Consider the following 19025-nt stretch of genomic DNA (forward strand, 5'->3'; position numbering starts at 1 on the left):
AGTGCAAAGCTGTGAAAACATGCAGTCACTTTAAGTAGCCAGAGGCAGCTACATCCCAATATGCTTTATACTAGCAGTTTCCACAGACGTTCAGCTCTTTTGAAGAGACTTAAGAACCCCTATCATGTAAATCCTGAAGTCATGTCAGCAGCAGTATCGATTGAGGTTTGTGTATAACTTCAATGAAAATGTAGGACCAGAATTGCAAGTACTAAATGTTTCCTTCTGCTTCGTATGATTTGCATTGATAGTCCTGAAGCCTAAGTAAGTTAGCAAGCCCATCATAGGCATCCTTTCTTCTCAAGTGGAAAACAAAAAAAAATCTTAGGATTGTGGCTGAGAAGAGGAAACACAAACAGTGTGTGTTGAAAACATGCCAGAATTAATGTATACATATCCATGTAGATGATTTACATATATGTACAATAGGGGCATTTTCAGACAAGCAGTGGTAGCTGCTTTTTATCTTGTAAACTGTCTCTTGGGTTTGCTAGGTAATGGTTTATTTATTAGGGTGGTGTTAACAAAGGGCAGTGCTTCAAACTATTCATCAAGACGGGGAGTCTTCTGCTGTATCTAACCCTGTGAGAATGGGACCCTGTCATTGACAAAGAACTGAATAGATTTCCTAAGCCATGATTTCATTTTAACACCCTCCTGGCATTTTGTGGCATTCCCACACCCAGGCAGGGTGAATTTAGCAGTTATGATATCTGCGGTGCCAGTTTAAAGTTTATTGAACAAAACAATTCATGAAGGCTTACACTTTCAGCTTTTGCAGTTGAGGTTCTGGTAAATAACAAGAGAAGTTCACTATTTGCATGGATCCAGTGATGGGCCGTCTCTAAGGGGTAGGATTGCATATCAACTTTAACAACGGGTTAGGATGAATGGAGTCAGGCACAAATTGATAAAAGTTCATCAAACGACTAGTAATTTCTTTGGCCAACTAGACCTCTGAATCTCAATCTGGAGATGTTTTTTCTGGTTTTGTTGAAGCCAGCAGAAGATGGACTGTTTGAGAAAGTATTCTGCTTTGTCCATCAAGGCATTTTAAGGCCTTGCTAGGGCGCATGCATGTCAGCCTGATTTACAACTGCTGCCTAAAGATGAACATGCTACAGCAGCAGCTCAATGGTCTCTCAGGCCACTGGGATAAAAGGCTTGTAGTAGCAGCCATGATGATGTCATCTAAATATAAGTGTACTGAAGCAGCAGCTACAAGATCGCTCAGCCGAAAACACGTAAGAGGAGGATGATAAATTGTGATAACTGTGAGAAAATAGGGCTGATTGCAGAGGCCCCCTAACTTTTTGCCCCCATTTTCTACTTTTTGCTGGTGTTTTCCTGACTCTGATGGTGCCCTGGGTACTGCTAACCAGTCCCAGGGCCTGTGCTCTGTGTAAAATCAGTATGCAAATTAGGCTAATTATAATTGGCTAAGTCAACCTACCAATAAGTCCCTAGTATATGGTAGGGCATGTAGGTTTAGGGACCACAGCATAGGTAGTGCCCCCATAGGTGCACTGCTGAGGTGCCCAGTGTCATTTTAAAGGCAGGCCTGCCTTGCTGGCTGCTTTTAAATTAAAGTTATATGCAAATTCGACTTTGGAATTAAAAGTAGTTCCATAGTTTTAAACTACCTTATTTTTACATATCAGTCACCCCTAAGGTGTGTCCTATGTGCCCCTAGGGCTGGGTGCCTTGTAATCGTAAGCAGGGACCTTATAAAAATAGTTTTATAAGCCCTCGTGAGGTAAAAACAGCCAAATTCGTTTTTCCCTCATTGTAGTGAATGGCCTCCAGAGGCTAGAATGGGGAGACTTTATTTTAATTTTAAAAGTCCCCTTAAGTAATGGATACCAAGAGTTTGGTATCAAATTAATTGTTATAATAAATCCCACAACTTCCAGTTCAGGTAAAGAGTTTTAAACTTCACCTGAAAAGTTGCCAATTTCAGCTCTGCATTGTTTTTGCTGCTGTGCTCTAATTGACCAGCCTCTGGCAGCCTGGCCAGGCTGCCTTGATGAGGTGTGAAGTGGCCTGGCTTCACACAAAGAGATGTGGCTGTGGGAGAGAATTTCCCCTCAGCAGATGGTGAGGCAGGAAGGGGGAGGGCTGGCAAACTGGTCTTTAAAGGCAGAGAAGGACATTTGGAGCAACCCAGCAACACCCCCACATCCTGCAACCCCAGACAACTAGGTGCCCCTTTGATTAGATTAGGAGAGGGCAGGAGAGGGGTGTGTTTATGATTTAAAGCCACACAAGTGGGTGGGCTCAGCCAGATGTAACCTCCAAAAATCTGATTCAGCCATGATGAATTTTTGAAGAATGTTGCCTCCTGGGATTGATTTTTTCCACACTTCCCAGGAAGTGGTCATCACAGGGGGAAGGACCCTGCACCTGATTGGAGAAACAGGACCCTCCTGTTTTTCACCCAGGAGCAAGGATAAAACTGGCAGACCTGCACCCACACCTCAGTTCCCTACCACATCCAACAAGAAAGAACCAAATGAGAAGAAGGACTGCCCTGCTGGACCCCTGGCCTGCACCTGGAACCTGCACTCAGAAGGACTGAACCAGTGGCACACTTGGGCTTCACCACAAGAAGGACTTTGCCTGGCTTCAACTGGTTCAAGGAGGGACCAGAGTCCCTTGCACCAACTCCTGAAGAAATCAACCAGCTGACCACTACCCATTGGCCAAAAAGGAGTTTGCGCCAGGTGCATTCTGGGAGTTATAGTCCGCAACCCCAAGGATCATCTCAGAGCTTCTGGACCCTTGGGGTGAGCTGTGGACCCCAAAAGAACCCTAAAAGAACCTCTGGGAGAAGCCCCAGAAGTTTGGAGTACTTTTGAAAAAAAGCTCCATAGAGGGACCGACCCGCCGTGGCAACTCTAGCCGGCTTGCATCAACCGCGACCCGGCCTGATTTGCTGGTTTGTCCCGGTGAAGAAAATCTCTAAAAAAGAGACTAAGTCCGAAGGTAAAAAGTTGACCAGGACCTCCCAGTCAGCGTATCCGAGGAGGGCTCCAAGGACGTCGGGTCAAGGTCCAGGTTTACCCTGGTCGAAGGATTTTCACCTCGAAAAAACGACTAAGTCCGAAGGTAAAAATCTCCACCGAGGATTCCCGCGACGCGTATCCGGAGAAGAGTTCCAGGAGGTCAGATTGGACTGGCAGGTTCGTCCCGCTGAAGAAAATCTTCAGAAAAGAGACTAAGGGGGTTATTACAACTTTGGAGGAGGTGTTAATCCGTCCCAAAAGTGACGTTAAAGTGACGGATATAGCACCAGCCGTATTACGAGTCCATTATATCCTATGGAACTCGTAATACGGCTGGTGGTATATCCGTCACTTTTGGGACGGATTAACACCTCCTCCAAAGTTGTAACAATCCCCTAAGTCCGAAGGTAAACTTTTGACGAGGCCTCCCGCGAGCTGTAGCCGAGCAGGGCTCCATCGCGGTTGGCCTTAAACTTTGGCTTTGCCCCGGTCGAGGTGCAACCAGATGACCCGATTGGCGCTTTTTGTTTCTAGGTGCTAAAAAACAATAATTCTTTACACATTCAAATCCCTTAGCCGATTTTATTCGTTTTTGTGTCATTTTAAAGATAAAAATATAATCTATTTTTATAAATTGGTTTTGGATTTTTAAACTGCTTCCTGTGTTTTATTTAATTACTGTTTTGTGATATTTGAATGCTTTACACTCTGTCTCCTAAGTTAAGCCTTGTCGCTCGTTGCCAAGCTACCAAGGGTTGAGCTGGGTCTAATTTATTGAGACCTAACTGGACCTAAGGGGAGATTAGTGGCCTATTGCTAAGTGTAGGTACTTACCTGCCCTTACCAATAACCCATTTTCCAACAATAACACCTGGGATCAGTTCATCCCTCAAATGAAATAAAGTGTATACTGAGCATATCTAACAGAAATTCAACAGAAATCCAGGTGCAGGCTTGTATTGTGACAGATCTAAATGTATTTACAATGTACAACCTGTGATTGAAACAGGAATTGCTCTTCCACATCAGTGTACTGGCCCTTATCTTCTGGTAAATAATTTGCCTAAGCCAGTCATAGGAACGAGGTACAACATGGCAATACATGTTTTACATCAAAGGACCTTGATGGTTCTTTGATGGAACAAAGTCCTTTTATCTCCTAGGAAGCCCAGAAAGTGTGGGGACATTTACAACTGAACACTACACCAGACTGCTGATACACTAAGAATTAAAAACACAACTGCATACGGTCCCGGTCGAGATTTGAGATTGTGTCACAAATTGAAGCTGTAGCATATACAGATAATGAAGTATTTTTGTGTCCAGGTTCCATTAGCCACGCGTGGTGGATGAGAAAATGTTGATGCTTTAGCACAGTTGGCTCTTGGAGTTGTGCAGAGGTGCCAAATATGTTTTGTCCCATGAGGAGCATCTCTCCTTTATCACAAATCTCTAGCATTCCCCAGATGCTGTTGTCAACTCATCCGTGATTATGGAGAGTTTCTTCCCAGCAAAATAAATCCCTTGTACTTTGAATGGCTGTTGAAGAACCAGTGCTTGATTTGTGTTTAGGGCCTCACGGAGAAATGGACATCTGTTATTAAGTCAAGCCAAAGAAGTTTGTGTATAGTACTGGCAGGTTTAGATCTTCCACGATGCATTGCATCTTGACCATAAGGCATCCTCAGCAGCATAGAAAAGGACTGGAAATGTCTGGTTATTTATGCTACCATTACTATAACAATTCTTTGAATTAATGCTTTGAAAATTTACTGTGCGATCTGGACACAATTTGAACGTGAACTCTGCTTACCAGACCATTGAGCAATTGTTTTCAACCCTTATATGATTGTACATGAATTGCATTTCTATAAATGGTACTTTCCTTGTGGCAGTGACATCAACTAAAAGAGTACATAAAATGCATATTTTCTGGATGCAGGACTTGATTCTGTGATTCCAGGTTCACATTGATGAAGTTATAATGAAGAACATAAACGTAATTCAAACCTAAAATTCTCAAACACTTCCACATGCCCAAACTATATTGTTGCAAGTACTGGATGACAGACCTGCACCACACAGGCAGGATGTTACATAACCTTCGTGCACAAAAAAGGCTCAAAAATTTTGTAGACAAACTGAAGAAGTCCATCATTTAAATAAACTCTTTGTGGACTTCCAGAGCTTGCAATAAAGACCAGGAGATTTTAAAGCAAGGCATCATCAGTTGGGTGAGACTTAAGATTCTGTTATGTTTTTATGCGGTTACGAGAAAGGATAACAGATCTTCCATTAAGAGTGACGGTAGTAAGGACATATTTGTCCACAGTTGGATCCATTTAGAAATGTGAAAAAGCATGTTCAGAAACGTTGACAGCTTCACAAAGTGCTGTGGCTTGAATTTTGAGGCTCGTTCAGATGCACAAGTTGACCAGATGGGTTTCATAAATGAAGATGCTGCCACCACTCTCCTTCACAGCTATTTTTGTAAATATTTATTTAGTTGTAAAAATAGAGCATTTTTCAAAGAAATGATGCAACCTTAACAAAAATACTGTACATAGGAAATGTAAGCAATTATGGGTAAACACACAAATGGAGGTTGGATATGTTGAGTGAGGCACAATACAGGACATTGCATACAAGATGAGATGTTCCTTGAGAGCAGTTTTAAATGACACAACCAGAGCGATTGAGTAATTTTTGGCTGGAAGAGAGGTCCAGTTTGGTGGTCTCCGTAACTGAAAGGGGTGTAACCTTGCTAATGCCCATGTGGCCCTGATCAAAGCTAACAGTTTTTTTGTTGATTGAGTGTAGGTTGCAAGATGTAATGTAAAGACTCCAAATCAAAGTGAGGTAGTTGAAGATCGGGATCAGTAGCTTGCAGAGTGCCTGTGTTTTTAGCTGACAACCAGCCAACTTTGTAGTTGGGTGCGATGTGTGTGACTAGGGAGACTGATGAGAGTTTTTGCATCACAATTTAGAACTTTCGCTTGTCAAGTGGAGGCATATGTGGGAGACCACTGTAGTCTAGTTCACTAAATACCAGTGAGGAGATGAGTGCCTTGGTTATGTTGTAAAGGGTCTGACTTCTAGCAGTCACTTGGAGTCACATTCCACCCCACTGTTTTTTGCCCACTATTCCACTCTAGACAGAGGCCCGCCTTATGTAAATTAATATTGACTGTGCTCCACATGGAAACAGCCCATCCTAAACTTCTAGGCGAGACCATACTTGTGTGATGGTGGTTTCTGTGGAGTCCAGTACCCAGATTCCAGATTGAAAGGGACCTAGCGGGTGACACATGATCAAATACTTCTCTATAATCTATTTGGAAAAACATATCAGCAGTAGATCCAATGCTGGAAAGGACTATGTACCTGTAAGTGTGGTATACCAGCATGAACATTGTTCATAGATTAACTTGTGGTCATTGCTCTGCCTACAGTATGATGAGACAGAAAACCTGAAATGGTCTTTGAGAGTGGTGCCATTGCAGGGGCTGAAGGCCCTTGTTTCTTTGCACTAGATCATAGACAACATTCTGTCAGTTTTGGACTAGAGGAAGGTCCAAACCATATCACCATCCACAGACTTTGCCACATCATCAGTTGCAGCAAAATGTTTTTTCACCCATGGGTGACATTGTGCTTTCACTAATGGTTAACACCCTCTCAGAGAGTAGCAGAGATCTGTCCAGAAGTGGGGATGCAGGAGTGGTAGATCATGCCATTCCTGCTTGAATGTATCTGATGCAACTGGATCCAGGCTCCAGCTGAAAGATGCTTGAAACCTGCATATTCAGTCATCATTTAAAGATGTCCATGATGGAAGAACCCTAGTCTATTCAAGATCATTATGACCGCTGCCACGCCCAACCTCTAGTCACTGTGACTATTCTGCTTTGTTAAAAAAAATTCCAAGCCAGCCATAAATCTGATGTCAAACACAAAATGGTTGATGCATATCAAAGCTGAGACTTTTTCCCATCTAGAGAAAGATGCAGCATTACAGTCTCTTTGCCAGTAGGCACTTCACTGTGATCAAGCCTGTCAGATCCACAACTAAAGGAGGTCATCACATTCTCATGCTCTTTGTTAATTGATGTCATGGCCATTGTCAGGGCTTTAGACATAGAGAGCTGAACCGAATGATCTCTGGTGCTGAAGAGGTCCTCCAGGAAGGTTACTTACCTCTCATACTCAAGGTGCTGTAGAGGCCCACTGCCTGACATGGTGCCCAGCTCTGGATACTGCTTCCGAAGCTAGAGAATTACCAAGAGAAATGTTAGTGGTCCACTCATGCAATGGAAATTAATTAAAAAATATCCACTCTGCCCTTCCAAAAGTTCTGATCTCTATACACCCCTTGCCCGATTGGCACAATTCTTGTCTGATACCTTTTTGGCACTTTAGTAGGGCCTGCCTCTTTGACAACAATGGTTATTAGGAGCCAGGGTCGGAGGCCTAAATGTAACACCACTCCCCCCCTTAAGTTTGTCTGTGTTCATAATAGATTAATATTCTCTCTCTCTTGCTCTCTCTCTCTCTCTATATATATATATATATATATATATATATATATATATATATATATCAGACTTGGCTTACATTCCTGTGAATGCCAATAGTGATATGTCCAAGCATGCAGTTGAGCAAGAGGTTATCTTGCTAGCGAGCACTCACTTTTGAGAGTCCTCCACTTTGCCTTACTTGGACAGGCCAGAGGACCCATGAGGCCAGTGTCACTGAAACAATAGACCAAAAGATACCACCGGAACTTGCAGGGGGCATACAGGTTCACGTAGGCACGGCGGTTCAGTGCATTTAGAGACCATCACAACCAGCACTCCTTCTTATCTTGCAGACATGCTCACCATCTTTGGTGGCTCCTGGATCACCTGCAGCCAGGACACCATGATACTGCAGATAGAGTGTAAAAAAAGGAAAACAAGACAGGACTTTACTGTCTATGCACCCAGTATCTAGAACAACACCCTGCACCCATCAGGACCGCCCCAGCGCTGCTCCAATTTAGGAAATAGTCGAAGACTCACTTCTTTAAAGAACACTGTATCACAATGCTTTAATTCTCCACAGCTCCGCTTCCTCTCCTGTTACTCCCTGACTTTTAACTTGCTTTTGAGTATGTACAATATTTTTCTGCCTTTTGGCAAGGTTTCTGCTATAGAATACCATGTAGGCAGTGCTTAATTTGTGCTTGTTGTTTCCGGTGCGGAGCACCAGCACTTATTTTAGAGGGTCAGCGCTTATTCTTCTGCCCCAAGCATTTGCTACGAGGAAAAAACACATATGGGAAAGACGGAGGAAGAGAAAATGAAAAAGCGTCACAATGGGAGAAAGCAGAAAGCTGCAGAAGTGAGCTGAAGGGGCGGGGAGTGGCCTTAAATGGATTGAAGAGGCCTGAGATGGCTTCAGAATTAAGCTGCCTCAGTATTCTGTGTTCCCACATTTAATTGCAGCAGCTGCTTGTTAAAGAGGAGGGCTTTCAGCACCGGCACGTTTTTATTTACAAATTAAGCACTGCATGTAGGACATATATACATTTGGTGAGTGACCTAGGTGATCCACACCTAACTTGAATCCAAGCTGTAACAAAAGAGCATGGATGATGGAAAAAGTCCGCACTTCATGGTCAGTGGTGAGGGCTGATTGGCCCATGGGCAGCGCTAAGGGCTGATTAGCTGAGTTATTCAAATTATTTGTTCAAGTTCATTTCCCCACAACTTTTTTAAACTGATTTTATTGGGCTTACAGTAAAAAAAAAAAAAGGATGTGGGTTTCTTTCTCTGTCTGTCACACTATCTCACCCCCACCTTCTCTGCCACTCTCTTTTTGTATTAGTCTTCATAATGCCAGTCAATATTTTGGTCTTTCTGCTAAATCTTGCTTATCCCCTAAAGTCCAGCCTGTGAGCTTGCGGAGAAGAGAGAACAGTCATGGGTCTTACTGAGCCTCACCTGGTCTGTTTCGCAGGACAGGAAGTATGGAGACTGCACAGATCTGAGAGAGAGCCCAGCAGGGATGTTTTAGGTGGGCATTATTCAGAGGTCAGGGAACAAAACAATATGCCACCTGCACATCTTACTTTGTTCACCGTAGTGAAGCAAAAACTTCAGTCAAAACATCCTATACTGATGCAAAAATAATCAATATTTTCATGTCATAAAGAAGTGTTGCAGTAAAGCCCAGATTATGCTATTCTACCAAAATGCGGAGACCAAAGGTTATAGGTCAAAAACTCTTGGGAAGAAAATCAAATTACAGCTCCCTCTCCCCTTCTCTCTGAAATCAGAAATACCAAAGCAAGTAGACGCAGCCTAAGATTTTTATCATGTGAGAATCACATCTTGTCCTTGATTTGTGTTCTTTTCTGCAGGAATCTGTTTCTGGGAAGGTTTGCCCAGTGGAAAGTGACCTTCTGGAGTTGCTCAGTCTCTGGAATGTGCCTGAAGAAGGGACATCAGGTTATCTGATGGCTGAAACCACCCACAATCTCAAAGACATGCTGTACACTGCAGCTGCTTTTCAACAAGGTATCTTGTGTGAACATTTGAATACAACGTTTTTCAAAATATATTTCTTCACTGTGCGCTGCAGAATATTGCTGGAAACCACCTTGTATCAGGTTGTGTATCTAAAGAGCATCGCCATCAGCCTCACGTAGCAGAACCAGCAGTGAGTGCCAGTGCAGTTAAGTCTTAACTCCTATAGTTTAGCAGTTGACCTCCTTATAAAAAAAATAATTATTTAATTATTAATCAAGAAATCACCAAATGGGATTGGTCACACATGAGATAGGGCCACTAACCTGGCGCTACCAGCTTAGTCTGTACTAGCAGAACACGTAAGAGTTCTCTCTGAACTTTATGCCTGAAACATTTGCCCCATCTTGACTGAAAATTGTGTTCTAGTATTTCTTTTCATTGCACTCATACATATTTTACCTTCTTATGCTAGTTTCAGTATTTCCTTTCCCTAGGGTTCTGGGACCAATCCAACCCCCTAACCAGACTGTCAACAACTGGAGTGGAATGTTATTTCAACAACCACCTTCCATTACATCATCACCTCTACAACTTTTCTAGGCTAACCACTATTAAACAAAGGAACTTCCCTCCCACTGTGTTCTGTTTTGTGTCTCCCTTCAAATACTTCTTGTAAATATACCCATCCAATGCTTCTGCTACACATGCAACCACAAATTCTTCTTAAGCTTCTTCATTACCTACATCCTTCGCTGCAAGCCTCGACAGCAGTTAAGTCATGTCTTTTGCCTTGTTCTCTCAAAGGAAAACAATTTTCCGTACCCAGTACCGTTACTTTGCTGTCCTGGGTGTCGCTTCACTTGCCCACTTGATAGTAAACAAAGGCTGAAGTAGCTTGTGATACTCATGAACAAGGCACTGTGTGGTCCATGGGTACCGCCAGGAGTGGGCCACGCGTCACAAGCAAACCTAGGCAACTAGGCATCCTTCCATCCCATAAAATAACCAGAGAAATAATTAGGAGAGTAATGCGGGAATGTTTGAAATCTCCCTTCTGAACCCTTAAAAACCTTCCACACAGTATGTATTCCACCTGGACCTTTCATTCATCATCATTAGAACGTGCAAATGCCTTGTCTACTGTAAATTGTGATATTTACCTATATGCTGGGGCAGGAATGTCCCCTGCATGGCATCCAGGCTTCTTCTCCAATCCGCAGTGCCCCGCTGCATGTATATCGGGTATCTTGACTTTTTAGCAACAAGCTAAACCACCGCCCATCAGGTTTTTCCCCAGAACTTTTGGAGGCAGCCATTGCAATGCCTGTGCTCTCCATTAGCCCGGTCTTGCTTAACTGAGCCTCCAAGTCCTGTCTTAGCATCTTTGAGAAACTTTCTGTACCTTGGACTATGTCCATTCCTTTAAGACAACCTGATGCAAAAAAGTGATGGATGGAAATGTGTGAATTAATCAAAACAACTGGTAATTACTCTGGTTGTATTCCATGCCATTGTCTGGTGTATTCTTTACCAATGTTTTATTCATCTGTTAGGGCCAACCATATACAAATCAATTTTGGTCTGAACGAAATAAGAGGGTCTGAATGGCAGGAATATTTCCCCTCTGATCTTAAACACAAGATAAACCTGACTGCTTTTGCACTGTTCTAACTTTTGCAGCTAGTTGCACCTTGTATTATGGCACTCATATGGGCATACTCTCCCTAGTTACGGCAACTCATTTAGACCGATAAAAACATGTGGCTAGAAATGTATTAAATAAAGTATGCTAGTGATAACTCTCATGCTATTGTGTTATAGTGATGTTCTGACCGACACAATTATTCATAGTATTAAATTGTACAATTCCGCATGCCTACTCTTACACTTTTAATTGCAATAAAATCAGCTTGATTGAGATCTCATCAGCTGAGGCTAAATGTTGCATTATTTTAATTATCTTCATGTTGTATATTTGCATCTTTTCCTAATTTGAAGTATCGTATGGGTTCCTCACAGGTCTTCAACTGATGGAGGCAGGAGATCTCTCAGCAGCTGTTGGCATCCTTCAAAAGGCAGCTGCAGGGATGTGCTCGACCCGGGTTCTGGCTCAGATTTTTACTGCAATTGGAAGCTGCTATCAGCGAATGGTAATGCGTTTTAGACTTCTTGTTTTGCTTTCTTTAAGGGCATCCCAATCTACAGTCAGGCATCGATATAATGTAATGACCTAACACATTTTAATATTCCAATAAGAGAATATGTACTTCATAATGTCGGGTTTTTGTGGTGCACCCAAGCATAATCATCTTAAATGTTCAAAAATGTATTTGGTGATATACAGATGAATAAAGTAATATGATCCCTGACTGCATTGATGGGACTACGCTTTGGTGCTTTAAAATCAAGACACTTGGGCTTGTATGATGCAGTCGTTTATTTAACTTTAGTGATGATTGCAGAATTACTTCATGCACCACTACCATACATATTCATTGAAATGTTATTGCACTTGCGAAGTCCATACACGTAGACAACAAGTTCATGTGCATAGTTAACAATCCTTCAATAAGCCTTCATAATCCTGAACATTAGGTGGACTTGGCGTTTGCGTCCCCAAAGTTCTCACAAAACAAAAGACCCCTAGAGAGTCTTGCCTAGAGGGAATAAAGAGGAGCATTGGTGTCCAAACCAAGGTCTGCCTCTTGTGTCTCTTTCACCAGGGCTCTTTAGCACATCATTTACTTGTAGAAAGGAAAACTCAACATAAGATTGCCCCCACCCATGTCCCTTTGTTATTGGGTGCTGATGTTTTAATCCTCAATCAAGATTAGTCTCTTTAGATTACCCTCTCTTTTTTATTTGGCAACCTTACTGGGTGGATTTCAAGTAGGTATGGCTGCTGTGAGGGTCTGCCAGAGAATGTCCCCAGAGATCCTGCTGGATTCCTGCCTCATCTCCCTTTTTAACACCCCTCTCCCCTTAACCTGGTTCTGACTTCTCATCATGCGCCAAGCCTTGCTCATTGCTGCCCAGTGACTTGTCACCTGCTGTTGACCAGGCCTGTTCTTGATCACTCCCTGCTACTGTCCTCCATTGGCATCGGGGCAGACAAGGCGCTGTTTCAGTACACTGCTGAAATAATTCCTCTGTTTGAGCAGGACTGTCCAGAACTCCTGCTGCCTGGGATGCTTCTCCACCACCACACTTTCAGCTTTTTTTGCCTAGGTGGGGCTTTTTTTGCTGTCAGAGTGCAAGTAACTGCATGGCAGCAGTGTCGGAAACTCCCAGGCTCAAGTAATATAAAATGTCAATCCCTGATTCCTTGGATATGAGAAGTAGAGGCTTTTCCATAATTAGAAGTAATGGGATAAATGAGGTAGGGATAGATAAAAAAAAATGATTGGGACACTTTGGAAAAGGAAATCACTCTTTAAGCATGTGGATTTCATAATAACAAGATCAGTCATCACAAGGTACTAAATAAATACCTGTTATGTAATATTGGAAGTGTCTGAAGCATTGGAGTTGTTTGTACAAATCAAGAAGTGAGAAGTGCTCTAAAATCGTGAATGAAAGTCTGTGAAAACCTGTAGGCAACATGAGGAAAAGGTAAGATCTAAGGGAGAGCAAAGCATGAATTAAAGCAGGAAGCAGAGAAATCCAACAACTTGCAACCTTGCACAATAAAGCTCTGGTAAAGCCAATCCTTATGTGAAACTTTGCAAGAGGCCCTCAACTCCAAATATTGTGTCCGCCATCTTGCTATATGTCGTTTGTATTCTGCTAGTTGTGGCCGCCATTTTAATTTGTGACAGTACTTCTATTGACCGATTATCATCATGTCAGTAGCAGAGCACCTTAGAACAAAGGCTATGTAAATAGTCTAACAGGTGATTTGTGGTAATGATGGGTGGGAGAGCCTGACAATTATAGATTTTAGTGGAATTAATTTGTGACATTATTTATGTAGACCAGACATCATTACATCAGTAGCAGAGAGTCTTAAAACAAAGACCATAAATACAGTTTTATAAGTGATTAATGGTAACAGTGCGTTGGGGAGTCTGATATTTCTAGATTTTTGTGAAATGTATTTGTTGAGAAGGTAGACCTTGAATAGATAGGTCTTGTGGTTTTCCCAGGAGCCATCAAATTGGGGGATACGATATATTTCTTCTGGTGATGGTTCCAAGATCTTGGTGTATGCATGAGATGGCCTATTCTTCACCAGCAGCTGATCTTGCTTCTTCTGCTGTCTTTTTGCATGATGCATCACTATTCGCTTTCAGACCTTGTACAGCAGAACATGTCTTTCTTGGCAGTCTAGTGTCTCATTCTACATCACTGGTCTTTCACTGCAATGCCAGAGCTCAGAAGTTGAGCAAAAGCCAAGTTCTCTTCCCGATGATGGTCCTTACCGATAGACAAAATAGTTAGTGCTTGCTTAGCTAAAACTCTTCAAGGCCTATATAATCCAAAAGGGAACCTCTGATCATTGGTGACTCGAAGGGATATTAGAAATAATGCTGGGTTCCAAGGGCCATGCTCTCTGTCTAATCCCTCAATATTGACTGATGCTTTAAGAACTGAATGATTCATTTACCATCATATTTCGGTACCCAGTGAGGTAGCAGCACCAGAGTATCACATTAATTTTGGAATAACATGGGGTTTTCCTTATTTATAACAGATTTTTGTCTTTTGGCTTGAAATAGTCCTTATCAATGTGTTTGGAGCTCTCAAAATGCTCTGAATCAGACTTTCTAAGTATAAGATAATATTTTTGTGACTTTGATGATTTTAGGAAGTGAAACTCTACAAATTTATACAGGGTCACATAGTAATTTGTCCCTTAAAAACTATTGGATTGAATGCTACAATATCTTATCTGAGTGAATATTGTTGGTCCTGAAGAACTTGGTCTCCCGTTGTTTGCTAAAATGTGCTTCAGTGTGTTTTAGTGGGAGTTCTGTTTCTGTGAATTGAACATTGTACAAGGAGCTAGGTGAACAATCACTTGTTGTTCGGGATCTTTCTTTGTATAAGAACCTTGGGTTTATTGTGTGAGTATGTAAGATAAGGCCTTTATGTTTACTGTACTGTCTATTTTGAAGAGGGTGTTTTATATTAACTATAAATTAATTTGGATACATCATTAGTGCTTGAGTTAGTTTGAGAAAGAGAAACACATCTGTGACTAATTTCAAAACTAGTGGCTAATATTTCTGCATATATGGGGTCTTTCTTCGTGAACATTATTCAAGCCACTTCCACTATGACTTGTAATATATCTGCCTCCTTTTGTTGGGCTCTTGGACAATGGCTTTGGTGGTGCAGAGTTAGTGACATGGCTTGTGAGTTTTTGTTTAGGTGTGGTGGCTCTGTGCTTGCAATGTAAGTGAAACACTTTCTTCAAGCACATGTATAAAGATAGAACTTGCCTGTTGCCATGTGCAGTCCATCATGTTGGTCAAGAGATACTGGATACAAACATGCATTTGTTAAGGGACCACTACGTTTCTCAATGTGCCACTTTAGTGTTTATTGCCTCATATACCTCCTACTAGGATGCTTTGTAGTTTGTTGTTCCTGTTTTGTGGTCTAGTTCCTATTTTTCGCTTGTCGTTTTCCATATTCTGGCAATCGGTTATACTTCTTTACTAACAGGTTTTGCAGTGCCATAGGATGCAATGTCCACAAGATGCTGTTAGTGTCACATCCCTGTTATGATTAATATTGAGTGAATCCTACTTTTACATTGTTGCATAAAGGATGTATGTAATGATTTTGATATGGTGTGAACCTACTTGCGTTACTGTGCGGCAAGGTAGGGTGCATTAGCATGGCAGAAAGGTTGTCAGAATAGTCTTTTTCAGTATGTGTTCATGTATCATTTCATTAGTTATAAAGGTGCAAGGTCAGAAATGGATATTGGACTACTGTGTTGTTTTTAATATCTTTTTTGAGCCCCCCACATCGGCTAGTATGAATGCTGAGTTTGCTGCCCTGCATGAAGATTTGCTGCCTTGAGCTTTTGAATTGACCTGCTCCCTGCATGGCCTCAAGCCATACCCACCAACAGCACAGAGCTCCATGCATTGAGGGATGATCACATACACACTGCAAGAGCAGGAAAACTTAAACAGAAAACTGGCATCTCTCTGCTGTAGTCATGGCAGCAGTGAGCATCCTGGGCTGTCCCTAGTCATCTGTGAGAAGTATTCTTAAATTGAGTGGCTTTATTTGAGATCCTCAGTGCCCGTCTGTCTAGAGTGCCCAAGGATCTTCTATCTGTGAAGTACCTTCCTTCCGAAGTTTGGCGGTCATGCATTTTTACTAGTAAAGATCTTTTGTCTTCAGCTGCCTCACCAAGGTTCAAATATGCAATTGCTTTTATATGAGTGCATACTTAATTTGAGCTGTGGATTTAAATTGTAAGCTGCTGCTATCTTCGTAGGTTTGATTGTGTTGATGCCCCTTTGAGGAGAATGTGTCACAGAACTAAGATAAATGAAAAGTGTGCATCTACTGTACAGTTACCAGTGAAGAGAGCAGCTGCCTCTGAGATTCGCTGACCATGTCCTGTTATAGGAGAAAATATGAATACTTTTAGGATTTTATGTAAACTTCATAACATAGAGGGATTAGATCCAAATAGATTTAATAAAAACATTATAATAATAGTGTTTAAATGTTCTGAGGTGTCCCCCTACTGGAAAATTTGCATAATTCCTAATTTCATAAATTGTTTATTTCTTTTCAAACAAGAGCAGATGCCACATAACATTTTAAAAAAAATAAGTATAGTGCAATCGCCGTACACCACAAATCATATTGTACATAAACTGCAGAACCTATGGTCTACTTAATGAGTATTTTTGTTGAAGCTGATGTGGGTTAGGAGTAAGAATTGTTGCTATGTCTGACATTCCTTCAGCACTTGAGGGGAAAGTTTGCCCTTTTCTGATATACAGTGTGTGTAATGCAAACATGCATCGATGTTGCATCCAGTAATAGTATGGTGTATTGATGAGAATTTGTCTGAGAGCTTGATTGCTTTTGAGTTTATCTATGTTAGCGTGATGTCTGACTGAGACAAATGTTTCTGAAAGGAAAGGCGATAAAACAGATATTAATCAGCAAAAAAAGAGGTGAGGCTCGGGAAGTGGAGAAAGCAGTGAGACAATACTTGTGGTACTCAGCAGATAGTGCTGTGTTAATGACAATGAGCTGTCCCAGCAGGATTGAAGTTGATGACAAGATGACTGGATCTTTGGTTGAGCTTTACATCTTTTAATGGTCTAAGAAAGCTTCATTCATCTCCTAGTGTTCTTGGCTGTTTGTTTCTCTGTATGTGAGGTTTTTTTTTTTTGCAATTTTCAGTCAGTCGGTTTTTACACCTAGGGCCAGGAACAAATTTATTAGTAGCAGATCCATTTGCTTTAAAGAAGGGATCGGCATTACTGCAAAAATGCCTAAAGCTACCACAGTATAGTTTAATTTCAGATTAATTTCTTTAATTAGAGTCTTAATTTTATTCCAGAATTATTGAGGATGCATGTAGTTATAAAATATGTGGTATAGGTCCTCCTTCTGTTTCCCACAGTTCTAACATTTGTTAGAGTCTGAAAGAGCCAGCTGATGGAGTTTGACGGATGTCCAATAGCTATTGTGGATCACCTAGACTGTAGCTTGGGTAATGGATGAGCAGTTTAGCTATACATAATGAGATATATATGTTAGTCCAGTTAGCAGGAGGTATAGGGTATGGTTGCATTCTAGTTGAAGGGGTTCCCATTTGTGTATTATAGCTCGCTTTATTGGGGTTTTGACTGGTGCTAGGATTTTGTAGGCTTTAGATGCTACATGGTCTGTTTTGATTGCTTAGTGAGTTTGGCAAATCTGGCATGTGTTTTCCCCTAACTGATTTGAGTTTGAGTTTGGCTACTTTTCAGTTTGAGAACATCCTAAAAGCCCAGGATAGATGGTTTGTGTCTTTCATGAAGTTAAGAAAAAGTGGTAGGGTTGCCTTACTTGCTAAGATCTATAATTAATGTGATGCCTTTTTCTGCCCAGTCCATTGCTATTATTTTTGATATTGTGATTGCAAAGAAAGTTCTGAACATTTGTTTGCTCCATCTTCCTGTCTAGCTTTTGTCAACACTTCTATTGTGCTTTTTATTATGTTGCAAGGGTGGTTGATCTTAATATGTTTGATCATTGGGGTGGCACTTAATGTGAAACCAGTTAGTTGATCATTTTTAGGTGGTAGCCATCGGGCACGATTCTAACAATTATAAAAAATTTGTCTTCTCCTCCATCCACTATTACAGAGCAAGCCTCAGGCAGCCCTTCAGTGCTGGAAACAAGCCCTACAGGTGGATTTCCGGTGCCTTTCTGCGCTGTACCAGACCTCACAGCTTTATCATCAGTTAGGAAAGATGGATGCTGAACTGCAAGCTCTGCAGCTCCTCTATGAGGTGAGGCCTTTCTCACCATTTGTTTCAACCTTCACTCATGCTTGTCTTGCCAGAAATACATTGCAATTAATTATTGTGTAGTATTAACAATGCCACCGTAGTACTACGCTAGTCAGCTCGATTCTGACATCTAGTGAGTACCAGTTCAGACATATTTAGTATTGCCTTTCAAGAATGTTGAATTCTGACGGAATGGAGAAAAGCAAATGTTGGATTTCTCTGCGGCTATTGATATTGCTTGATATTTTATGGGCTGTCTCTGCTAGTCCGGTATGATTTGCAATCCAACTATAGATCTATTTTAAATTGAAACAAATGTAAACTGATACCTATACACCTGTCTTGGAATTATAGTGAATGTTGCTAAAGTAGTAACAGGATCAGATATAACTGCTTGTTATTGCCCTTGTATAGTCTACTTGCACAGTCAGAAAATGTTCTCTGTAAAGCGCTTAGATTGCACTATAGCAGTGGAGTAAGGTTTAGTTTACATGCCATGCTCAAGAGGCTTCGCCACATACTAACTATGATATGAACAGTGATGCCACAATTTTTATAATTATGTCACAAGGGCACATGCTGAGGAGGGTAAATCCGGGAGAATGCTAACATGGCTCATTCGCCCTGAATTACGCGGCTCACCTGTTACACACATCTCATTACCTAATGGAGTAGACGTCTACACCCAGGGGGCTATTAATGCAGAGTTCCGTAAATATTACAAAACAATCTATTGCCACCTGGAGACATTATCAGAAACTGAACAAGATAGGTTCCTAGACCGTCTGTCTCTCCCGACATTACTGCATGGGGCTTGAAAAACTATTGGGGGACCAATGACTGTCCAGGTAATACGAGCTGCTATAAAAGACATTGTTACTGGTAGGACTCCATGACGAGATAGATTCCCAGCAGAATTTTACTACACTTTCATGAGTTCCTTAGCCCCAAAGCTAAAGGAACGCTGAGTCTTTGAAAGCAGGCCGGCTACCAGAGTCCATCAGCATTTCGCCCACTATCCTTGT

General features: G+C 41.5%; 1 protein-coding gene across 1 annotated transcript in view; it reads left to right on the forward strand.

Annotated features, from left to right (window-relative positions):
- Positions 1-19025, forward strand: part of FANCG (FA complementation group G) — a 176787-nt gene that overhangs the window by 50624 nt on the left and 107138 nt on the right. Inside the window, exons 5-7 of the mRNA XM_069212638.1 lie at positions 9409-9565; positions 11537-11667; positions 17854-18000. Coding sequence (XP_069068739.1) covers positions 9409-9565; positions 11537-11667; positions 17854-18000 — 435 coding nt within the window. The remainder of the gene's footprint in view (positions 1-9408; positions 9566-11536; positions 11668-17853; positions 18001-19025) is intronic.

Source organism: Pleurodeles waltl, chromosome 1_1 (genome assembly GCF_031143425.1).
Source record: "Pleurodeles waltl isolate 20211129_DDA chromosome 1_1, aPleWal1.hap1.20221129, whole genome shotgun sequence".
NCBI lineage: Eukaryota > Metazoa > Chordata > Amphibia > Caudata > Salamandridae > Pleurodeles > Pleurodeles waltl.